This window comes from Canis aureus, chromosome 7 (genome assembly GCF_053574225.1).
Source record: "Canis aureus isolate CA01 chromosome 7, VMU_Caureus_v.1.0, whole genome shotgun sequence".
In the NCBI taxonomy this organism is placed as follows: domain Eukaryota; kingdom Metazoa; phylum Chordata; class Mammalia; order Carnivora; family Canidae; genus Canis; species Canis aureus.
In genome coordinates, this window is record NC_135617.1 from 15,422,661 (window position 1) to 15,448,952 (window position 26,292).

The following is a 26,292-nucleotide window of genomic DNA, read 5'->3' on the forward strand; positions in this document are numbered from 1 at the left end:
AAAATTGTCAGCTGTCTTTTCTTGGGTAGGTCCATCCATTCTTAGAGTATACCATACCTTATTTTTACTGATATATTTACTATTTTATTGGCCTATGTATTATAAATCTGAGATCCTCTGAGCAAGATAATGCCACATTAAAATTTTTTTTGTTATATTTAACTTTAAGAAGAAATATAGCAAAGTTAATTATTAAATGAATCTTCAGGAAGAAAAATAGGGGGAAAACCCAAGAAATTATATTAATTTGCTATGTACCTTATTTAAAAAAGATATCCCATGGGATACTTTTGAAATGTTCTATATTAACATGATCCAGGTTTTAGGAAATCATTAAGTGGTCCAGCTTTCTTTAATTTACCTTAAGAAACTGATAGAATATAACTATATAGTCCTTAAATCATTTTCTTTTATTTTTTATTAGTTTCAGGTGTACAGTTTAATGATCCAACAATTCTATACATTAGTACTCATCATGTTAAGTGTACTCTTAATCCCCCTTTTCCTTTTTACCCATCTTCCCATTCACTATCCCTCTGGCAACCCCCAGTCTGTTCTTTTTATTTAAGAGTGTTTTTTTCTTTGTCTTTTTTTCCCCTTTGTTCCTTTGTTTTGGTCCTTAAATTCCACATATAAGTATATATATATTTTTAAAGTGTGGTTTATAAAAGACTGAGAAGATTTCCTATCTCAAGAGTAGAGATCTATATATATGTATCTAAGTCTAGATAGCATCAGCTCCAGCTTCCTTCAGTTACTTAAATATAGATGTAAAATCATATGACTCCACTAAATAAAATTTGTGTTGTAACCTACATTACTACCTATTAAAGTCTATTTTTATTAGTCCATTTGCTATAATATTACAAAAATAATTTATAAATTTATACAATTTTTCTGACACTGAATATGTAAAAAATTCATAAAATTAAATTTTAATGATTTACAGTTGACTTACAATAACATAAAAAATAATGCCATTTTAGTGACATAAGAAATTCGAAACTGGGAAAAACTTAGCCAGGCAGTGTTCTCTTTTCCTACTTCTGAAAGTCTGTATTCAGTGCTCTCTACCTATACTCTGTTCACCTCTGTTTTCTCATCCTTGGGCTCAATATCAGACACTGACATGGGTACTCAGTAGCTGACAGGAATAAAGGGAGAAGGCAGCACGATCCGCCGGGCTCTTAAGCAGGAGCTACTACAGTGGTATTAATATCAATCTGCCAACACCTCCCTTGTCACTTAAGCAAAGCATCATGTCACTACTTTTTTCTTCAATGCATGTATATTTCCTGTCCTGTTCTCAGTTGGTGGATGAAGAGCAAACAGGGAATAAGAAGACACAGTTAAGGGGTTTGGATTCTCTCTAAGCCTTCTACATAATTGTTGGCAGTACATTTAGATGTTATAAACTATTTTGAAAAAAAGGAACAGCAATTAATTTTAAATGCCTCTGTTGGCTTTAAGGAAATATACGAGAAGAAAAAGAAGATACAAATTTGAACTTCTTCGGAGAGTTTTTTTTAAACAAGGAATACAAATTATCCAGTGCCACCTTTACCCATTTTTCTAAATTCTACAAAGCTCTAAAATAAGCAAAAATTATTATTATAAAATGTTGAGTCTGTTATAGCATTTAACTTCAGAGAGGTCAGATTTATGATTTGGTAGAGTTACACTTTATGTGCCTATATATAATTTACACTAATAAACATACATCTGTGCCATTTTGTAAGACTTAAGTCAGTCTGTGTACATAGTAAACAAAGATTTAGGGGATATTGGAGACCTGGGTTTTAGTCCCAAAGTTTCGGAAAGCTTCCTAGTATATTATTTGCTGGCCTAGACATTTTGCATGTAATTTAATTCCTTTTTTGGAAGATTTTATTTATTTATATATATATTTGCTTATTTATAATTAATAAAAATTATTAAATATTCATTTATTTATATGAGAGAAAGAGAGAGTAGGAACAGGAAGGAGGAGTGAGGGAGAAGCAGATATCCTGCTGAGCAGAAAGCCCAATGCATGGCTCAATCCCAGGACTCTGGAACCATGACTTGAGCCAAAGACAGACACTTAACCAACTGAGCCACCCAGGCATCCATATAATTTAATTCTTTACACTAGTCCAATGAAAGTAGGTGTCACTCTCATCTTACAGATGATTAAATGAAGGTCCCAAAAGATTAGTAACTTTCCCAGTGGCACAGGGCAATAAGTTAGAGTTGGGATTTGAACCCAGATTCGGTGGTTTCAGTGTTAAGTTAAAATTATAAGATAGGGGATCCCTGGGTGGCTCAGTGGTTCAGCGCCTGCCTTTGGCCCAGGGCATGATCCTGGAGTCCTGGGATCGAGTCCCGCGTCAGGCTCCCAGCATGGAGCCTGCTTCTCCCTCCTCCTGTGTCTCTGCTTCTCTCTCTCTCTCTCTCTCTCTCTATGTCTATCATAAATAAATAAATAAATAAATCTTTAAAAAAATAAATAAAATTATAAGATATATAAAAGCATAGAATGGTAGTTATTCTAATAACTTGGCTGCCTCTATTTTTTTAAGATTTTATTTATTTATTCATGAGACACAGAGAGAGAGGCAGAGGCATAGACAGAGGGAGAAGAAGGCACCCACAGGAACCCTGATTTGGGACTCGATCCCAGGACTTCGGGATCACACCATGAGCCGAAGGCAGACGCTCAACCACTGAGCCACCCAGGTATCCTGGCTGCCTCTATTTAAAGCAGAGAGTTTATCTTACTACCTATTCCTTTTCTAGTTTGCAATTGGTAAGGAAGTATAACATTAGAACTAACATATACAATGTCATGATCCAGTATAAGATATAAACTATTAATTTATATTCTATAAATATTTTCTAGTTGAAACTACTACAGGGAAGTGGAATTTTGGTCTTTTATTTTTATTATGAACAAACTTACTTTGAAGTCTTAGTTTTGCATTTATAAATAAGTTATTTAAATTATATTTAGAAATATTTAAGTAATAGTTTGTGGAATCAGTACATAATAAACTGCTTTAAGAAAACAGTTTATATGGGATCCCTGGGTGGCGCAGCGGTTTGGCGCCTGCCTTTGGCCCAGGGCGCAATCCTGGAGACCCGGTATCGAATCCCACGTCGGGCCCCCGGTGCGTGGAGCCTACTTCTCCCTCTGCCTGTGTCTCTGCCTCTCTCTCTCTCTCTCTCTCTCTCTTTGTGACTATCATAAAAAAGAAAAGAAAACATAGGCCAGTTCTCAATATTATACCATAGTGGACAGTAGCACTGGGACAAATAATCCCACAAATAATTCTGGTATATAAAATGATGTGTTGTTGTTGATATCTAGTGGTGTGTTCTTAAGTGGTTAGGCATACCAGGCATGTTATAGGTCTGATTACTCAATAAGACTGAGGACCCAGGAGGATGAAAGTATAGTAGGGTCAGAATTGCCTTACATGCTGGTAGGTAGATTCTGGTGTGCTGATGGGGCCCCTTCCTGAGCCCCTGGTGAAATAGGCAATGAGCACAGGGCAGTGGGCTTCTCCCTACCTGACACATTTCACCATCAAGGCTGCTGCATTGACCGGTGAGCCTCGTGTGTCACCTTGTCAGAAACTGGGGTTGTATCCTCTCTCTCTCGCTTTTTCCCAAATAAATAAAATATTTTTTAAAAAACAAGGGGATCCCTGGATGGCTCAGTGGTTTGGCACCTGCCTCGGCCCAGGGCATGATCCTGGATCAAGTCCCACATCGGGCTTCCTGCATGGAGTCTGCTTCTCCCTCTGCCTGTGTTTCTGTGTCTGCCTCTCTCTCTCTGTACCTCTCATGAATGAATAAATAAAATCTTAAAAAATAAAATAAAATAATAAAAAATAAAATACTAAAAAATAAAAAAAACAAGTTTACCCTATCACATTGGCTATTGAGAAGACAAATTAAGGTTATATGTTTAAAAAAACTACACACCTTGTGTAGAAATTAGATAAACTTGTGTAAATGTGAAAATGGTAGTTTAGATTTACTCAAATAGATTTGCTCAAGTATTTCCACCTCCATGAAGTATTCTTATAGATCTTCCAAAGTAGGAGTATCTTTCCCATCATGTGCTAAGGGAAATTTAGGCTAAATTCTCTCTCACCTTTTTGATTTATTTCTGGTACAAGGAATGTTGATTCCTAAATTACGAACTCCATAATTAGAAGGACCATGTTTGACTATATACTTCTTCATGACTAGTACATAGAATGGTGTCTGGTGTTTACTGTAGTGAACGTATTAGTAGGTATTCAGTACATTTGTGTTGAATGAATGAGTAATAGCTAGCTCTTATCGGTTCTTTTTTTTTTTCATTATTAGATAAACACATGTATTAAGCAGATGGATAGGTAGATCTGCAACTTGAAAAACTTGTAAGAAAATATTTGAACTGTATTTGTTCAGAATTTTTAGCTCTAAAAAATAGTGAAATATAGTTCAGCTTGTTTTATTCATTTATTTCATGAGATCTTTTTCATTTTTTAGATGTGTTTGCGATTGAGATGAAAAATTGTTTCATCAGAGAAATAACAAATGTCTTCTTATAACTCAACCAAAAAAATCACTAAATAAGCTATTTGCTGAGTTAGTGTTATACATTTGTTGAACTTCAGTGGATGCAGAGCAGTAAACGTACGCCTACTAAAGAACAAGATACTATTATGATAAAGAGAGATAAAGTAGACTGGTGTGCAGTAAGCCCAAATGCATACTAAGAATGTCACCGGTTTGTGCTTCGTTGGAGAATGACCCTTGTTGGGCAACCTTTTTAGATGCAGTGGCCCTTGAGCCAAGACTTATGCCTTATTTTACTATGTGATACCAGAGAAACTAGTGAAATGGATTGGCAAATAGGGTAGTTTTCTTTTTAATGAATTTGATGGATCTTCTAGGGTTGTATAGACAACATTTTAGGCAAAAGATGGAAACTTAGAAAAGAAACTTCTATTGAACTTAGGTTCTTCTGCTATTCATGATGAAGAGATAATTGTAATAGACTTGGATGTATAATGATGGGAATGACTTTGTTTTGACCCCACTGGTCCTTTTCCTCTCTGTTCACAAGATTCTTATTATGTATGATAAACATTAATTACAAGTACTACTTCTGCCATATGTGATGATGTATTTTCACAAGAGGAGGGCTGTAAAAATTTAACTCATTAAATAGACTTTTAAATACTTAAAAGTAAATGTTTTATTTCAAAGTGATTTTAGACTTTAAAAAAGGTAGCATAAAAAGTAGATTCTCCTACCATATGCATAATTTTTTTTTCCTGAACCATTTGAAAATAAGTAGAAGATACTTTACTTCTAAAGGGGCATATATCTGCAACCTACTCTTAAATACTTGTGTTCTGAGCTGAATTGTCTCTCCCTCAAATTCATATGTTGAAGTCCTGTCCCCAGCACCTCATAATGTGACTGTATTTGGAGGAAGGGTCTTTCAAGAGTTAATTAAAGTTAAATGAGGTCATCAGGATGGGTCCTAATCCATTATGATTGGTGTCCTTATAAGAAGAGGAGATTAGGACACAGATATACACAGAAGGAAGAGCATGTGAAGACGGGAAGAATACGACCAGTTTCAAGCCAAGAGGAGAGGCTTTAGAAGAAACTAACCCTGCTGACACCTTGATTTCAGACTTCTAGCTTCCAGAATTGTGCAAAAATAAATTTCTATTGTTAAAACACCTAGTCTATGGTACATTGTTCCAGCAGCCCTAATAAACTAATACAGTTTATAGAGGATAGCATAACAATAACTTTTTAACATATTGCATAAAAAATATCTTTAAGAGAAATCCTGTGCATTTACTAAAACAATCTGGATTAGTGTTAGAAGTTGGAGCCTGTTTACCTTTTCTTTGTTTGTAAAAAAAAAAAAATCTGGAATGGGTGTAAGATGGGGCATGATAGTAGCTCAGTAAGAATGTCATTCTGTTGCTTAGCAGCAGACAAGAAAACCAAGTGTGTTTTTTAAAAGTTGGAGTTATAAATGGAACACCTGCATCCAGTTTTGATTGCCTCACTTCAAGAATGATAGAGCATAAATTGAAAGAATCTGAAGAAGTGAAAAAACTGATTATAGGTATTGTGGGGGACTAGTATATGACAGTAATCCGCAAGTCTGGTTTGGCAGCTGTTGACTTGGCCTACTAGGCAGGGACGACAGTTTCAAGGACCCCACTGCCTTCATCTTCATCAACTAGAAGACAACAAAAGTAGCCGATCTTTACTTCTGTTGCATGTCAGCACTCTCCTCATATTTTCTGTCATCTGTGCCAGTTTATTTGGCAAAGAAGAGATACATACATGAAAATGCATACCATCCTGTGCCTCAGCTGTCCCACAAAGGATACATACACTGTCTTTTGAAAGCAGTATGATTTGATTTAGTGCCATGAATTTGCTTTCTGACACAGAGATAATGGTGGTCTCCTTACCACATTCTTATTTGATTTAAAGAACATGTTATTTTATACTGGTAAGTAGAAGTAGAGATGGCCTTGCCTTGAAGGGAGTCAGTGCAGCTAACAAACTTAAATGAAAGAGATGGCCACTCACGTAACAGAGCTGGTGTGGGTAACAGTCCAAGAAGAGAAATCGAGATAGGAAAAACCTATGTTGGTCACCTAAATCAGCTAATGCAGGTGGTCATTGGCTAACTGCCACTTAAATGCAGTCTACTTCAGACATACTAATTTGGCTGGATAATGTATAAAACAAAAGGATATTAATAATTTCTTCTTACACAGGATTAAGAGTTAAAAATTAAAGTAAACAACTTTTAAAGTCTTTAATATATGTCTCCAGACAAGAATATATCTATACTTTTTTTATCCTGATAGGCTTTATAGAAGTGCCAGTGGGAATGTGAATCTTTTGGTGGGGTTGATTGTATGTGACCCGAGAGAATAGGCTGTGGTTCTTTCAGGGTCAGGGTTCATTTAGGGTCAAGAAGTCTGACTTGTCAGTGCAGTGAGGTGGGATGTGGGGGTAGTGTCATCTCCTGGGGATCAGACTCATTATCATCTACCAGTAAATCAGATATAAAAAAATCTACCCAGAAAGGACATCATTCATTAGAGATAGCTGATTAGCACATTCTCTCACTGTTGGCATATCATAAGGGAAACCAAATTATACTTATAAAACTTAATTTGGTGAGTTTAGAATGAGAACACTGAGAATTAGTTATGTGACTTAAATGATTAAAGGCATCAGCACAGAACAGGTTGACACTTTCATCCTAACAGGAAAGAAGATAGATAAAGTTTTTGGACTAGTGTGCTCTTTTTCAATGGAACAGTGTCAACCAATATATGCCTCAGACTCCTCTTACATGCTTCTTTGACAATCCAACCCTTACTCCTCTGATTGAAACTATATATATATATATATATATATATATATATATATATATATATATATTTACATATAGTCAGTAAGGTCACTATCAAGTTCAGCTGGTATGGAAACTGCCATGACTTTGTAACTGCAGATCTCTGCCATCATCTATTATGGGCTGATATGGAAATTTGTCAGTGTAGTATTCTGGGAGCAAAGCTGTGTTCAACTGTATGATTACAAAAGAGATCCACAACAGGGGCAAAAATAGGTTTTGAAATGAGGCTTCAGGGTGGCCAATGTCTGTGATTTAGTCCAAGATTTTGTTCTATCATACATTTGACCTTTGGGAATTTAATAAATTATTTGAACCATATTCTGATATTCAGTTGTGATTATGTGTCATTATATAACCCATATCACACTGTATATTTAAACTGTATAAAAGAGAACAATTTGTTGTAGATGGTTCATAGCAAATCTCTGTAATTGAATTTAAATATTCTAGAATAATGATTGTCTCTATATATAGTTTCAAGTACTTTAATCAGTTCTCAAAATACTTCAATTTTTATTCTATTTCCCTTCCTCAGATTTATTGAGATTAGAACATTGGGGCAAAAAAAATTAGAGAAAGATTCATACATGTATGTGGTTTTTTTCTTTTCTTTTTTTTTTTTTAAGTAATCTCCATGCCCAATGTGGGGTTCAAACTTATTACCTGAAGATCAAGAGTCAACATGCTCTACCAACTAAACCCATCAGGTGCCCCCATACATATGTTTATTTTAAATTATGCTAATTGATTGTGTTTTTTGGATTTCTTTGGTGGAATCTGTTATGCAAATTTATGAATTTTCACATAGTGAATATACTTTTATAAAATCTCATTTCATTACTTGTAGATATTATTTTGATGTTTTTGAAATATAATGATCAGTGAAAGTGCATTTGTTTGTGATCAGGTGATGTCACAAGTCTCTATTTAGCTAATATATTTCTATAATATATAAACTTTTAACGTTCCTTTAGAATGGTTTCTAGGAATCATTTTTTAGAGTAGAGAATACTGATTTGGAATCCTACTTTCCTATATTAAGAATATTATAATTAAGGGTTGCATTCTTTATTATAGATAAGCAACAATTAATTTTAACTGAGCAACAAAGGTCATAAACTAGTTATAACAACTATAAACCTGTATTAATATAAAATGGTGAACACAGTCCTGCACACATTGATTAAACAATGTCTCACTGTATTATAAAATGTACATGCCATGCATAAATATGACTCTACTAAGCCATAAATCTGGACTGTCTAAAACTTACATGTGAGTGTAATAAACTTTAGTTATCATCTTATTAAATATTGTTGGTTAGGACTTTAGAAGTCTGGAGAATGGAAGGTTATGTAGTTTATAGGTTGCATTTCTTTAAAAACTGTGAATGAAAATTTGAATTTCCTTCTTTTACCTCTTAATAAATTTCCTTATAATGAGGAGAGGCATTAATAATAATTCTCTATGCCATATAGTTATCCATTGGATTTTGAAGCTGGTTTGTAGTTAGATTTTAGGTGGAATGCAAAAGAATTCTTTCTTTAGGAGCATATATTCTACTACTAAATGCCAGCCTTCACCTACAGTATGTTTTGATAATTCTTTTTTGTTGTTGCTGTTTTAAGATTTTATTTATTTATTCATGAGAGAGAGAGAGAGAGAGAGAGAGAGGCAGAGACATAGGCAAAGGGAGAAGCAGGCTCCATGCAGGAAGCCTATGCAGGACTCAATCCCGGGACCCGGGATCATGATGTGACCCAAAGGCAGACGCTTAACCACTGAGCCACCCAGGCACTCCTGTTTTGATAATTCTATAGGAGAAATTAACATGGATCCAGTCACTCCTTAGTGAATTCCTTTCCATGGTGATTTAAATAAGGTTGGGCCTTTGTTTGAAAATTACAAACTCAATTGAAAATGAATCAGCTGTTTTGCATTATTAAAGCTGAAAGCTATTTAAATTGTATTTTAATTTTATAGAGCTACTCTTGTGCTTCTATTGAATTTTACAGAACTAATCAGAATTTGTGGACTTGGGGATCTAATAGATATCTTAAGTCTTAAATAAGAGATTCATACAATTTTTCACTTTTTATTTCTGAATTCCTTTTCTATAGCACATTTGATAATGTAGCTTTAATCCATCCATTTATGTGTTCTAGACCTGTAGAAATGCTGAAAGCACTCATTACGGTAGAATCGTTCTCTTAAGTAGTGGCGGACAAACTTTTTTCATGAAGGCCCAGGTAGTAAATACGTTAGGCCTTGCAGGCTATATGGTCTCTGTTACAACTACTCAACCCTGCTGTTGTAGTGTAAAAAACAGCCATAGACAATACATAAATGATTGGGTGTGCCTTTGTTCCAATAAAATTTTATTTACAAAAGCAGGCTGTAGGCTGGATTTGGCTTGCTGGCAATAGTTTGTCAACTCCTGCTCTAAATCATTGAATCTGTGGTCTTCCCCAAATCGGGCCCTTTTATATCTGGAAACAAAGAGTTCATTTTTCTTTAGTTTCTCCTAGTTTCTCCTCTTCGTTTCAGCATCTCTAGCAGTCCTTTGATTCTGAATTGCATAGAGAAATAATGTCCTAAAGATACTCAGGGAGGAAATTAGTTAATTGGACCTAGAGAAATTGCACACTATTGTATTCTCTAAACCTGGGTACTCCCACAGTTTCTGGCTTCTCATGAGCTCTTCTGGAGAAAGTCATGAAACTGTAAACTTGTACTTGTTCACCTCAGTGCTACCTGTTTGTCCTTTTGTTTATCTGTTTTTGACTCCTGGTTGCATTCTTCACAGCATCTCTCCCAAGGTCATCCTTGTTTCCCATAGCCATCACTTCCATCCCCTTGTATGGGAGTCTCAGCACTTCAACTCCCATCTCTTATTTAGCAAAGTTGTGTAATATCATTTGACATGAATCTTTTTTATTCTGTGTTCCTTCTTTAAGGCGGGCATGAAAATAATAGTTCTCTCTACTATTAAATGAATTTTTAATCCCCAATTTGTGCATACTGTAAGTTATTGTAAAATATTTGCATAAATATGTATGGTATGCCATGAATTCCTCTTCTGTGGCTTGAAATTCATCCAGAATGCATCTACCCTTACACAAAATATTTTCTAAATATATAATTATGAGAATTTTAATTCAAAAGTATGTTGCCTGTGCCTCAAAGTCACAATCTTTAAGCTAAACGGTAAGCAATAGATAGGCTCCTCTCCTTAGAGAGGAGTCCAGACAGGTTGATATGCTGTTCTTGGCAACACATTTTTTTTTGTCTTACTCTTAATTTTAATTAGAAGAACTTATTTAATAGGAATGTACCTCAAACTTCTCAAGAGAATCTTCTTGTCCCAACATGGGGGTAGTTGGAGCTAGGTGAGTGTGTTAGATGGCTGTCCAGGCCACCCCAGGGATTGGATGGAAATCTTAGAGAAGGGAGGGATTTGGGCCTGGGCACATATACCAAAAAGTATATAGTACCCTGGCATGAGTTGGACCTTGTGGTCAGAACTGAGCCAAGCCTCTTCTGGTTCTGCACTATCCCTAGTACCACTGCAGAGCAGGACCACTGCACTTTCAGTAGAAGTGCTAGTTCTGGGTGGGGGCAATCTGCAAGACTATTAGACAAGGAAGAATAAAAAGAGTGAAGTCAGGGAATAGGAGTTCAAAGAAGTAAATGAAAGCGTCTTTTAAAATGGAACAAGAGAGATGCCTGGGTGGCTCAGTGGTTGAGCGTCTGCCTTTGGCTCAGTGGTCCCGGGATCGAGTCCTGCTATGGGGAGCCCGCTTCTCCCTCTGCCTATGTCTCTGCCTCTCTCTGTGTATCTCACAAATAAATAAATAAAATATTTTTTTAAAAAAGGACTAATAAATTATAGAACATAGACTGAAATAGCAAGAACAAATAGTTGTGGAAAAGAACTAGTTAGGGGCACCTGGGTGGCTCAGTGGTTGAGCGTTTGCCTTTGGCTCAGGTCAAGATTCCCAGGGTCCTGGGATCGGGTCCTGCACCAGGCTTCTCGCAGAGCCTATGTCTCTGCCTTTCTTTGTCTCTCATGAGTAAATATATAAAATCTTTAAAAAGAAAAGAACTAGTTAGAAATGTAGGAAATAAACAATAGTCATTGTAATAAAAATTGATTAAGTTCTACATTGAACAGAGAGATAGAATTGCTAAATTAGAAGGAGGTTTGAGGAATGCACTTAAACTTAAGTGCATTCAAAAGCTCTGAATGTCAGGCACCACTCTCCATTGTTTGTATAATACACACACACACACACACACACACACAAACACACAGTTAATCATCATCATAATCCTATTCATTGATTTAATAAATATATATTGTGTCTACTCTATGCCAGTCACTATATTATTTATTTATTGTTGTATATAGATTACCCCCAAACTGAGTGGCTTAAAACAATTGACATTCATGATGTCACACAGCTTCTGTGGGTCAGGGACTGGGAGCTGTTTGGCTGAAGAGTCTTGGCCCAGGGTCTCTAACAAGGTTGCAGTCATCTCAGAGCTTGACTGCAGCTAAAGGACTAGCCTCCAAGCTTATGTGCATGGCCATTAGCAGACTTCTTCCTTTGCCATTGGTCAGAGGCCTCTGTTGTTCTCTATAGTATGGGCTTCTCGATAGGCTTTCTGTGTGTCCTTATGACATGGCAGCTGGCTTCTCCTGAGTGAGCATTGGGGGAGGCTGGAACCAAGAGGAGCCATAGACCTGTTATAACAGTATGAGGGTTCTCCAAAGACACAGTAATAAGAGATGTGTGTGTGTGTGTATGTGTGTGTAGCTTTATTCTAAGGAACTGGCTCACATAATTATGAAGGCTGGCAAGTCAGAGGCCCACAGGGTGAGTAAGCAAGCCGGAGACCCAGAGGAGCCAATGGTGTAGTTCAGTCCAAGTCTAATGACCTGAAAACCAGGAGAGCCAATGTTTCCAGTCTGAAGGCTGGCAGACTTGAGACCCAGGAAGAGTTGATATTTCATTGTCAGTCTGAAGTCAGGAATAAGCTGATGTGCCAGGTTGAAGGCCATCAGGCAGGAAGAATTCCCTTAACTTGGAGGACGGTCAGCCTTTTGTTTTATTCAGATCTTTGATGCTTGGATAAGGCCCATCCACATTAGGGAATTACCTGCTTTCAATCTACTGATTTGAATATTAATCTCATCTGAAACCACCCTCTCAGAAACACCCAGAATAATATTTGAGCAAATATCTGGGCACCCTGTGGCTCAGTCCAGTTTCCTATAAGTTAATCACCACAGTAACCTAACATACCATCATTCCTACTATGTTCTTTTGTTGGAAGTAAATCACTAAGTCCAGCCCCCACTTGAAGGGAGAAGAACTAAGGAAGGAAGAAGTATAGAATAATTTGTGGACATATTTTTTATTTTTATTTATTTATTTTTTTGTGGACCTATTTTTTAAACTACTGTAGGCACTGGTCTTGGGAGACTCCAGTGTTCATTATTAGGAGTTCCAGAAGGGAAAAAAAAAGGAACAAATGATAGGGAAGCAACATTTTAAGAGAAAATTGTTAAGAATCTTCATCTTTCTTGATGAAAAATGTCTTTGAATCAACAATGTTTGCTCAGGATACCAAACAATAAGTGAAAATAGATCTTTAGATACATTGTGATGAAACTGCAGAATATGAGATAAAGGGATAAGAGCTTCTAGAGAGAAAAGAAATATTACCTACAGGGGAAGACAAGGCTAATGATAGACTTCTTATCAAAATAATAGAGGCTAATAGGTAATGGAGTAATACTTTTAAAGTAATGAAAGAAAGTGAGTATCATCCTAGAATTTTAAGTCTGAATAAATTTCCATTTAAGATTGAGGGAAAATATAAAGACAAAATAAGGTATTTAACTTTCTGTGACTTAAAGGAGCACCTGGGTGGCTCAGTCAGTTAAGCATCTGACTTTGGCTCAGGTCATGATCTCAGGGTGCTGGGATCGAGCCCCTCACTGCGCTCCATGCTCAGCAGGGAGTCTGCGTGTCTCTTTTTCTCTGCCCCTCCCCCTGCTCATGCTTGCTTTCTCTCTGTTTCTGTTTCTCTCAAATAAATAGGAGCCACCTGGGTGGCTCAGTCTGTTAAGTGTCTGCCTTCAGCTCAGGTCATAATCCCAAGGTCCTGGGATCAAGGCCCACTTCGGGCTCCCTGCTCAGTGGGGAGCCTTCTTCTCCCTCTCCCTCTGCTGCTTCCCCTGCTTGTGCTCTCTCACTCTGTCTAAAATAAATAAATAAAATCTTTTAAGAAAGATATAAATAAATGGGAATAATGATATGTACCTTATGGGTTATTATCTGCTGTGTTTACTGATATATCTCAAGTGTCTATACAGTCTCTAATACAGAATAGACATTCAATAAATATTTGTTAAATGAGTAAATGAGTGTGTAGGGTTGCTGTGAGGACTAAACATAATAGGGTTGTCGCAAAGATTAATATATATAATTATAGCAGTACCTAACATGTTAATAATGACTGTAAATGTGTGTTAAGATTTTACCACTCGCAGACACTAAAAGAACTATTAAAAATATTCTCTAACAAGAGAAATTCAGTGAGAAGTTTTCATATATAATCAGTTGTGACACAGAAATTATTAAAATGCCAATAAATCAAATACAGTTGACCCTTGAAGAACTTGGGTTGACTTATATGTGGATGTTTTTCAGTACATATAGTTCAGTAGTCTGCATGCATTTTTCTCTTCCTTATGATTTTCTTCATAACATTTTCCTATATCTAGCTTGCCTTATTGTAAAAATACAGCATGTAATACATACAACATACCAAATATGTGTTTAACTGACTGTTATTGGTAAGGCTTCCAGTTAATCATAGGCTAGTAGTAGTTAAGCCTTGAGGGTGTCAAAAATTATACTTATGGGTTTTTGACTGTGCAGAGGTCAGCACCCCTAACTCTCATATTGTTCAAGGATCAACTATAATGACCATGGGGGAAGAAAGTAAACTAATCTTTTCTGTATTTTAAAAGTTAGGCTGAAATCTTTAAGATGATTCTAAAATTCATACAAAAGAGCAAAGGACCAGGAACAATTAAGAGTTTTGAAAAATGAAAAACCTTACCACATTTATAGACTCATTACGAAGTATAATAATTAAGATGTAAGTGTTGGTGCAGAGAGAGGCAAATGGACAAGAGGAACAGAATGACCCAGAAATAGACTCATTCACATATGGAGATGTGAAAATATGACAAAAGACACCACAAATGGGTGGATAAGGTAGAAGTAGAATCTTCAACAAATTGAACCAGGAAAAGTGGTTATTTTTAAAGAAAGAAGTGAAATTTGATATCCTGCCATGTATAAACATCCATTACAGTTGGGTTAAAACCTAAGTGTAAAAAAAAGAAAAACTTCAGTGCTGTCATTTAAAAAGAAGAATATTCTTCCTTGGATAACGAGGAACTTTTTAGAAAAGACAACAGAATACAAACAGAAAGGAAAAAGATTGACATGACTATATTAAAACTTAAAATTTCATGTCTCAGAAGCTTCTGTAAACAAAACAAAAGCCAAGTCTCACATTTAGAGAAGATACTTGTAATGGATAGAGCGGACAAAGATTCATATCCAGTGTAGAAAAAAATTCCTACAAGTCAAGAAGGAAGAAACAGCCTAATGGAAAAAATCAGCAAAGGATATGATTAAGCAATTTATGGAGCAGGAAATAGGAGTTGCCCATAAACATACGAAAAGATCTTCAGCCTTGCTAGTAATCATACTAATGCATATCATACCATTCCATGCTCATCAGGTCGCACACGTTAAAAAGGATGAAAAGACTATGTTGGCAAAGATGTGGAGACCCAGCACTCTTGCTTTGCTGATGGGAGAGTAAATTGATGCAGGCACTCAGGAAAGCTGTTTTGCAAAATCTAATAAAGTCAAAGCATACTGTAAACCTAGAAATTCTTCCTTTGGTATGTGCTGTAGAGAAATATTCTTCTATAAAAAGCACAAGAAAGCACTTATAAAAACGGTTATTTTAACATTCTTTGTTATGATGAAACATAAACTTCATCAAATGAGCATATATGTTGTGTAATATATTTGCATAATGGGATAGTATACAACCGCTAAAAAGTCAGTGAACAAAAGCTGTGAGTAGCGACATGGACCTCAAATACTTGTGAGGAAGATGCAAAAGTATATGTGCATTTATATAGTACCCTTTGTATAGAAACCATGTAGAACAATATATGCTATTTATGGATCCATAATGTGTAATAAAATTATATAATTTTCAAGCATATTTTTAAACACCAAGTCATGATAAAGGTTGCCTCCAAGGAAGTATGTGAATGGTTGTAGGGATTCACCAATAGAGAAAGGTAAGCAAACAAAGTAAAATGTTAAGGTTTGATAAATCTGAGTTACAGCTAAATGGGTATTCATTATATTGGATTCTATTCTTGTCTTGAGATTTGCCATTAAAATAGTTTAAAAATAAATTCCCAACAGGTTCCTTGAATGAGATGTGTGTATATATATTTTTTGTGAGTCTTCATCCACGAGAATATATGGAATTCTCTAAAAATTCTCTAGTATGTTCTAGATCTTGCTTATGAGAAAATCTTAACAAACAACCTTGTCATACAGATCTGGTATTTTAATAAAACAAACCTAATGTCATTTTACCATCTATTAGTAAGTTAAAATAGCTAAATATTATAGGGAACCTGAAAATTAACTTATCTTCATAGATCTCAGCATTCTGAGAGCTACATGGTTATTAGCTACATGCTTATAAATGTGATAAGTGGTATTGAAACTCAAGCATAAAATCATAAAATCAAATAAGCTTTTTTTTTTAATCTTTCTTTTTTTTTTTTTTTTTTTGGCTAAATTTAAAGAAATACCCAACAGTGAAACAATTAGCCTTGAATCTGGTTTTGTTCTGGGACTGTTTGAACTATTATTTTATTTTTGCCTTATTTACTTTATCTGTATTTTATATGAAATAGCTCATTATTTTGTCAGTGAGAATCTCATCTGGGTTTGAACTCCTGTTTTGTATTGTCACTGACACATTCTTCATCCTTTCCCTGACCGGTACTTTTCAGTTTCTGAACTGAACAGATTAAACAGAGGTGGTCCATTATCATTTTCATTTTAATTGGATAGGATTTAGTTAAAATGTTTAAAACGAAATTTTGCCACATAAGTTTGAGTAGGTTTTTTCCTACAGATTAAGAAAAAAAATGTGAATGCTTTGCATTTTTTTTTTTTTTTTTTTTTAGTAATTTTTCCTGGCAGGCATTCCATCGAGATATTTTAGGTACGTTGATTATGTAGCAGTCCAGCATACCTTTGGGTTTCTTTAGTGGTGAGACCGTTTTCATTGCACAGAGCAGATGGGCTTAAATGGCAGGAACATGACTAGAAAGTGCATGTTATATATGTTCCGGTCAGCATGTCGCTGGTGACAGGTGCTCAATGGTTGTTGGTATCGTTGTCAGCAGAGAGAATCCTTTGACATTAAAGTCACTAGCTCGATCCTGATTTGGGGTGACTCTATTGGCAGCTCCATCAGGCAGCAGCTGATCAGTGAATGTCAGAGCTGCCGCTGTTCTTCAGAGTGGCATGAGCCCTCTCTGGGTTTTGGCTTTTTTTTTTCCTTTTTTTGAGGGACAGCCTGTTTAGCTTGTCTTATTGTTCAATCTTAAGGAGACTTTCGAATTGCTTACCTTTGGGAAATGGGCTGAGAGGTCACAGGGAATTATAGGTTTCGGTGGGGCATGCAAAACCATATACGAAGTGGCGACTCACATGGAAACTGTAATGATTACCTTGACTTCAAGCCAATCAATGGTGAGAGCACCTGGGGACTCATTAAATGGCAATTGTGGTATCTGTAACTTAGGTTTTCAGCTCTATTCCAGGAAAAGCAGTGACAGCCTTTAATGTCTAATTGACCTCTTCTCTTTGTTTCACTTTCTTTCACCTTCCATATTTGCCACCAACGTGGTCCCCGATGGCAGCAAACAGCGCTGCTTAGCATTTTGAACTTCTGTTCAGAGCTTCAGCACCTCAGTTTGGGCAGTTGTGTAATGGTAAGTATTTGACAATTCTTTTTGCTCCATCGCTTGTTCTTTTTCTCTTCCCGTGGGTGAATTTTATCCTGACCCACCCACTCTGCACTCACCCACAGCCTTTCAGATTTATGGTGAACTACTGTGTACCCTGCTTTCAAACATTTGTCTTAAATTGGAGAGCATGTCTTTGAAACATTGACATTATTTATCTAGGAGAGCAAGGAAAGAAGTGTATGTGGCAAAAAAAAGTTTGGTTCTGCCTCAGGCCAGATGTTATTTCAGACAAGCTGTTTACCTCTCTGGGTTTCTTTACAAAATATCAGTTATGCCCAGATGACAGGAGCTCAGTAAGTTTGTCACAAAGCTGATTTTAAAGTTCTGAAATTCTTTCCTGGAAATGTCGATGATTTAGGTACATTTGGTTCCTGTTTTTTGTTTGTTTGTTGTTGGTTTTGGTGTATGTTTTATTGTCCTTATTGGTTAAGATAAAAAGGATGGATACCCTATGTTAGAACTCAAATTTTTTTGAAACGTTACTGGTCCTTTAAACCCAAAAGCATAGGGACGTTGGACTAGATCATCTTTAAAGTCCTTCCGGATTTAAAATTATGATTTGATGTGCCATTGAATGATATAATGGAATGAGCTAAATTTTTTTCATCTAAATTATGTGGCTTATGAATAAATACTGAGACTCAAGGGACAGTAGAATTTTTGGTATTTGTATGCACACCTTAGGAAGTACATCTCCCACTGCAACAACAGTCCATCCTTCTTTACTTTCTTTTTTTTTTTTTTTAGATTTTATTTATTTATTCATGAGAGACAGAGAGAGAGACAGAGAGAGACAGAGACACAGACAGAGGGAGAAGCAGGCTCCATGCAGGGAGCCCGATGTGGGACTCTATCCCGGGTCTCCAGGATCAGGTCCTGGGCTGAAGGCAGTGCTAAACCGGTGAGCCACCCAGGCTGCCCTCTTTACTTTCTTACAAAAGTAAACTAGATTCAGGAGATTCCAAACCATTCCAATTTTGTGTCCACTTATTAGGAAGACAGACATGTGTAAGCAGGATGGTTGCTAGATCAGAGAAGTTCTCCTGGAGTCCTGAGCTTGGATTCAACCTAAAAGAAATCCCATGTGAATACCTTTTAGAGCTCAATAATGGCTTCTGAGATGCTCCAGGATTTGGCAGTGTAGGCTGGAGAGGCATGTTATGGCCACGTGTTTATGTCCATATCCCCATGTGAAAACCATCCTGGTGGTCAGGCCTGATTAAACCCCAGGTATGGGCTTAGGCTGACCCCAGTATCTGGAAACAGTCTTGGGAGCCCACTAACTCAGCATTAGGCTTTCCTTACTTTTGATCAAATTCTTACCTTTAGCAAGCCATTTCATGGGCTACTATTGGGTCCCTCTGATGACTCTTCTAGATGGGCCTGGTGACATTCGATGGCACTGTCTATGATTACAGACCAGCCAGTTCCTGCCACTTGGATCTTTGCTATTGCTCACCCACCCGTTTTAGATTGAGAAGCACCTTGCTTAATCATGGCTAGAGATACTTTTTCTGCCTGTCATTTACCTCCCCTTAAACTGGAGCAACATCCTCTAGAAAAGCAGGCCTTTGGCCACAGACACTTTGTATTTGGAATTATATTTATGTTTGTCTTTAGAATGAGATGTATTTTAAGTCAGCATTTTCAAGTTGACAATGGAATATTAGTCCTAAAAGATTTTTGATCAAGAAAGGATGTATATTAGGAGGCAGTGAGGTAGGGATTCCTGGTCAAAAATAGGAAATAATGCTCCTCTATCTTCCTCCTGGAGTTTTCAGTGGTATGTCCTACAACAAAGAAACTATGCCTTTGTGTAAGCCAGTGTTTTCCAACTTTACCTGACTACTACTACTACTAATCTCTTAATATATGATATACTGTAGAAAATGCTACTTAAGCATTACTTTTCTTAAGCATCAAGATAAATAGGCTATTTTATTGGTTTATTTATTTTTTAAAGATTTATATATTTATTAGAGAAAGAGTGCAAAGCTGGGGATGCAGAGGGAAAGGTAGAGAGAGACAAACTTTAGTAGACTCTATGCTCAGCAGGGAGCCCAAAACAGGGCTCCATTCCATGACCCTAAGAGCTCCACCTGAGCCAAAACCAAGAATTGAATGCTTAACTGGCTACACCACCTAGATGCCCCCCCAAATTGGCTATTTTTAAATTAAAGTATGTAGTTATCAGTAAAATATGGCTGCTATTGATATTTGGTTGTCAGGAAATTAAGTTTTAAGGACTTGACATTGAAGTTCAGAACTACTACTAACATTGTTGATCCCATTACTAGCATTGTGGCTGAAACATCCCGCACCTGTCATAGAAATACTGTTCGCATTTCACAGCAGGTCCAGGGTTCACCAGAACAGTAACACACAGATCTTTGTTGACACTTTAATACCATGTTTATTACAGTTTCTCTTTTGTCAGTTGACCAAAAGGGAGGAAGATTCCTTTGATTTTATTTTTGACTATCAAAATAATAGCAATCAGAATTATGGGTTTTGGAAAGTTTTAAAATTACTTCTTTATAAAGAATTGGCTGCACTAATTTTCAAAGCTACGGGTTTGTATTGTTTGGGTACAGTCGAGTAGTTACATTCCCCTCAAATCTGTTACTCATGGTCTTTTGCATGATTCTCCCATACACAGTTCCTGGAGATCAAAACCTTAGAAATCATCACAACGACATCAAAGCCATCAGGCCTTAGTTCTGACTCAAAATCTAGCCCCAAATCTGTCCAGCAATTCCACTGCTGCAAGCTTAATCCAAGCCTTTGCCTCTCTACACTAAGCTCATGCAGGCCTCTTCTCTGGGTTTTTTCGATTCTTACCCACCATCTACCATCCAAACCAACCCTTCTGTTTTAATGTAAATCATATTTGTCTCAAATCCTCTATTGTTTTCATGGCCTGATCACCTGGCCCCTGCATAACTCTCTACCCTCACCACTTCTCTCCTTACTCCCCTTGGGTCTCCTCACTCCCCTTGGGCCGTACTCAGTCCTATTTCTTTTCCTTGAATGCACCAGGTTATTTTCACACCACTTATCACTCTGAATTTATTTTGCCCATTTGTGTACATCTTTCCCCAAAATGTGCACAAAGTCTTTGTGTTTTGACTCACTGTTGTTCCTAGCCCCTGGAGTGGTGCTGGCACATCGTGGTTGAAAATATGAATAAAAAATGAACAAAAGGAAATAATAATTGGACATGTTAGCTGTTTTGTTTCCTTTTAACTTCTGGTGATAATTTTGATTCCTGATTATAAAACAATCAAATGAAACTCTTAAACCTGTTTTGGGATGCCTGGGTGGCTCAGTGGTTGAGCATCTGCCTTCGTCTCAGGACTTGATCCCAGAGTCCCAGAATTGAGTCCCGCATCGGGCTCCCTGCATGGAGCCTGCTTCTCCCTCTGCCTGTCTCTCTCTCTCTCTCTCTCTCTCTCTCTCTGAGTCTCTCATGAATAAATAAATAAAATCTTTAAAAAAAAAAAAGAAAGAAACCTGTTTAAAGAAGCATTACTAAAGCATATAAAGCCCGTGAACTGAAAGGTTTAATCCTTATTTAGTAGAGGATTATCCTGTGATTGTGAAGGAAATTAGCGGACACCTGCAATAACTGACACCAACCTATCATAATCTAAATTATTTTTGTGTTGCATATTCAGTCCCCAGATGCCTCATTTAACCCCAAACTAGTATCATTATTAGTACTGTCAGCATATTTACATACTACTTTAGAGCCTGGTGAAGGGCACACCCTCATCAGGGAGATCTTCTATACCTACCAAAGCTGATGGATTATATATATAAAATAGAAGAAATGAGGCCCTGTCATCGAGGAGCAGCAGCAAGGTGAAAATGTAAGGCATACAAGAACAACACAAAATCCTCAAATCCTTTATGAGGGACTGAGGATTTCATACTACTTTGGGATGTAATTCATAAAGTCCTCTGTCTGGAGCTGTGGTAAATGGATTTTTAAGTAAGTGATTATTCTTGCTGTTTTATGAAACAGTGGCAGATCTGTGAGATGAGTGGGCAGATGTGTATTAACAAGAATATGGGTCTGTTTACATGGAAGCAAACAACAGGAGATGATTAAGGATGCTTCAATTTAAAAAAAAAAAAGGAATGTTTTAACTTGCTCTACACAGTTTGTATTTCTGAGCATAATATGTAAGAGACTGGAATGATTTGATTTCCAGATTGAAGACTATGATGTGATAGCCAGCATGATAGGAGCCAAGTGTAAAAAACTCAGAACTCTGGATCTGTGGAGATGTAAGAATATTACTGAGAATGGGATAGCAGAACTGGCTTCTGGGTGTCCGCTTCTGGAGGAACTCGACCTTGGCTGGTGCCCCACTCTGCAGAGCAGCACCGGATGTTTCGCCAAACTGGCACGCCAGCTCCCAAACTTGCAAAAACTCTTTCTTACAGCTAACAGGTCTGTGTGTGACACAGACATTGAAGAACTAGCGTGTAATTGTACCAGATTACGGCAACTGGACATACTAGGTAAGCGTACAGTATATAAATTTATTTTAAAGCCTTGATGTAAAAGCTAATCTCAGACCTTTTGCAAGGAAAAGACCACCTCTCGGATACAAGAAAATTTCATCCTGGTGAGACTGCTTGGTTTGAGGAAGTGCAAGATAGGCCAATTGATACGGAGAGTAATTATATCTGTACTTAAGTAAAAGGGTAAGGATAATAACAGAATTTTGCAGTTGAACTAACAAAGCTCTAAATAAACATTAATTCTTGGTCTGGTAAGAAGAGTGAGAATTTATATGAGCTGTGTTCTGCATTTTTATGAAAGAAGAAATTAATCCATTTGTATAATGAATTTTATATATATGCATAAATAGATACATTTATGTATATACAAATACAAATGTACATAAAGCTTCTTGATGTTAAACTTGTGATTAAGGAAAATTGCCAAATCTTCATTCCTGATAATTCTAGATTTTAGGAATAATTGTATACCAAGGCAGATCTATTGAGAAGCCTTCCCAGTTTGAGATTTCTTGTGTCCCTATTGCAGCCCATCAGCTGGGAGCCCAGTGAGGTTATGTTACTTCCTACTTTAGCCAGGAGTGCTGGCAACACCATGGCTCAATCGTGCATACAGTTGGTACTTTGTGAACTCACATAGCACTTGCACTGTGTTCTCTGGTCATCTCTGAGTGTTCACAGGTTAGCCCATGAAATGCTAATTATATCCTTTCCTGTTTATTAAACATTCAACAACAGGAAAACCTGAAGATTTTCAGCGTCTGAATTTGTGGTTTCCTTGAAAATGCATGGTCCAGGTTTATAATACATTTGTAGGTGTTGCTTATATGGTTGCATGTTTCTTGTTCAAGCTACTTGTAGGCAGAAATTCTTGCCTAAAAATTTAGGGGAGGAATTCTTGCCTGTTACATATACACTTTGGGCTAGATAGATACCTCATCTATGTTATATTTTCTTTGTTCTTTATAGCTCAGGGAATTGGATATCATCTTTTTGTTTTGTTTTGTTTTGTTTTCATTGAAGGGGGACTGAGCTCAGCAATTAGTATATGGCAGAGCAGGGTTGTTCAAATGCCAGATTTGGGGCCCCAGCTGGTACTATCTTTTCATACCACCACAACTGCTTTTCTTATTTCTTTTCCCTCCTACCCACATTCCACCTTGAATTAGTCTAGACCTTTTATAAGGGGAATATTCTGGGAAGTTCAAGAAAATGAGAGAGAATGAGGAAAGGGGACTGAGGCCTTTATTTTTTGTTTTTAAGATTTTATTTATTTATTCATGAGAGACACAGAAAGAGAGGCAGAGACACAGGCAGAGAGAGAAGCAGGCCCCATGCAGGGAGTCTGACATGGGACTCGATCCTGGGTCTCCAGGATCAAGCCCTGGGCTGAAGGCGGCGCTAAACCGCTGAGCCACCCGGGCTGCCCCAGGACTGAGGCCTTTAAAACTGGATCACTAATTGCATTAGGCTTCACTTCAGAGGATTGGTGGTATTGTTGGTTAGTCTCAGTTTTACAGCACTCCCACTCAGTAGAGATGAAGAGTAGCCAGCCTCTGAAAGAGATGCTACAGAACCACAAAGGTAGTTGGTAACACTGATCCTACAAGGAAAGCACAATTGTGGTGAACAGGGGGACTGGTTGTCAGGCGATCTAACTTTAGCCAACAAACGTATAAATTACTTGGCAGAGACATAAAAGAAAAATAAGTAAGAAGTATAATGGCTTCTTCTTGAAAACATTTGTAACTTTCCTAAACATAAGAGCAAGGAAATATGGAAGGTTCCAATCCAAGATGGCAACATAGGAAGACCCTGAACTTCCCTCCAGGGAACACAGCCGTTTCTACCTATTTATAGAACCATTCCTCCTGAAGAAGAACTGGGGGCTGACTGAACAGCTTCTGCAGGACCAAAGATAGAACAGCAAAAAAAAAAAAAAAAACTGCAACACAGTAACAAAAGGAACCCCGCCCCTGACAATGCCAGCTGCAGTGGGGAGCAGTCTATCCTTGGGCACAGATAAAAGGCCTCCAAATAGCATATAAATGAGACAGCACTGAAACTCCCAAACTGCATTGGAGCTGCGTGCTTACTCTCTGGGTCAGAGGAACTAGATTCCCACCCCGCCTCCAAAGCCTTGACCCCAGCAGGATCTGGACCAATGGTTGCAGCCGTCACAGTGAACCAGGTACCGCAGTGAGACCAGGGTCCACAGGCCACACCCGCCTTAGGGGTGGTGGTGCTGGAGCATAGAAAGTAAGCTGTGTGGGAGTTTTTGTCTGGTTTTGTTCTTGGTTTAAAGAGTCAGCCCTAGAACTGCACCCAATATTTTGGGGCGGGGGCTGCTAGAATGCTCTCAGTGGGCAGAGCTGACGGACATAGTCTACACACCCTCTCCCCCTTAAAAACATAGACCAGTATACGATCTGGGCCCCCTAAATGGCCTGGTGCCTCAGTGAGCCCTGGGCCCTTAGCCCACACCAGCCCTCCTGTCCTACTAAGGCGATCACAAAGTGGTGCACACCAAGGACACCCCTGGTCAGTGCTCACTACAGCCCCGGCCTTTACACCAACATGACACAGGAGCACAGCACCCCAAAACACTCCAGGCCTATACCACTTTGGCTTCAGATGGCTTGCTAGGGTACCCACAGTACAGAGTGGTTCAGACCATCTTGGCTGGCATCTGCTTCACACCCAGCCACTCTGCCAGGGTACCTCCTATATGGAGCACCCCAAATACCATAGGCCCATGGCTGCATTGATTTCAGTCCAGGACACACCCTGTGTGGAGCACCCAGAACACTTCCACCTTTGCCGGGCTCAGCTGCGGCCACGCAACCAGGGCACTTGCTCCATGGGATACTATGGGACAACCCGACTTACACCCAATTCAGTTTCAGCTGTCCTGCCAGGACATATCTTGTGTGGAGACCCCAAGGACTGCATTTTAGTTTTAGTTGTCCTGCCAAGATGCCCTCTGTGTAGAATGCCCCAGGACCTCCCAGCTCATACCCATCTCAACTACAGTCACCATTCAGGGCACACCCTCCATGTGGAGAATCCAGGAACACTCTCAGTTTATATCCATTTCTGCTTCAGCTGTCCTCTGTGTGTAGAGCCCTGTGTGCCCCTGACTTTTGCCCACTTTAGTTTCAGCTATCCTGCTAGGGCCCCTCTGTGCAGAGAGCTCAGGACCTCCTGGCCTGCATACATCAGTTCCAGCCACTCAGCCAGGACAGCCCCTGTGCAGAGCACCCTGGGACACCCATTTGAACATTAGCTATCTTGCTAGAGTGCTATCAGTGCATAGAACCCTGGGACACCCTGGCCTACATCTATTTCGGTTTTTGCTGTCCTGACAGGGCACTTACTATGTGGAAAATACCCCACCTCCCAGCCCCAGTCCATGCCAGCCACAACCCCAGCCAGCCAGCAAAGTCATCAAGCACACAGTCTACATAGGGAATAACCAAACACAAGATCATTCCTTCAAATTTAGAAGTAGCTGTTCAGCCTAATCCATAGAAACAAACACAGAAAGCAAAATGGGGAGACAGAGGAATATGCTCCAAAAGAAAGAAAAAGAAAAAAAAAAAAAAAACTCAGGAAAAGGACTAAATGAAACAGGAATAAACAGCATGCCTGAGAAAAATTTAAAGTAACGATCATAAAGATACCAGGCTAGAGAGAAGAGTGAAAGAACCCAGTGAGAACTTCAATAAAGAGATGCAAAATATAAACAAGAACCAATCAGAGTTGAAGAATACAATAAAGTACAAAACACACTAGAGGGAATCAACAGATTTCAGATGCAGAAGAATGTACCAGAGATCTGGAAGACAAGGTAATGAAAATCACCCAAGATGAAGATGAAAAAGAGAAAAGAATTTTTTAAAATGAAGATAGATTAAGAGATCTCTTGGACAACATCAAGCAAACAAACATTTGCTTAATAGGGGTCCCAAAATAAGAGAGAGAAAGTAGTAAAAAACTTATTTGAAGAAAGAATAACTGAAGACTTCCCTCTTCTAGGGAAGGAAATAGACATACACATCCAAGAGAGTTCCAAGTAAGATGAACCCAAGGAGGTCCACACTACAACACATTATAATTAAAATGTCAAAGGTTAACAATAAAGAGG

General features: G+C 37.9%; 2 protein-coding genes across 6 annotated transcripts in view; one reads left to right on the top strand and one right to left on the bottom strand.

Moving 5' to 3' along the window:
* FBXL4 (F-box and leucine rich repeat protein 4) overlaps positions 1-26,292 on the top strand; it is a 79,025-nt gene that overhangs the window by 44,786 nt on the left and 7,947 nt on the right. For all 3 annotated transcript variants that reach the window (XM_077902997.1, XM_077902998.1, XM_077903000.1), the window contains 2 exons: positions 17,505-17,576; positions 21,830-22,142. In XM_077902997.1, coding sequence (XP_077759123.1) covers positions 17,505-17,576; positions 21,830-22,142 — 385 coding nt within the window. The remainder of the gene's footprint in view (positions 1-17,504; positions 17,577-21,829; positions 22,143-26,292) is intronic.
* The window catches only part of LOC144317091 (uncharacterized), a 67,494-nt gene that overhangs the window by 6,638 nt on the left and 34,564 nt on the right, over positions 1-26,292 (bottom strand). The window lies entirely within an intron of this gene.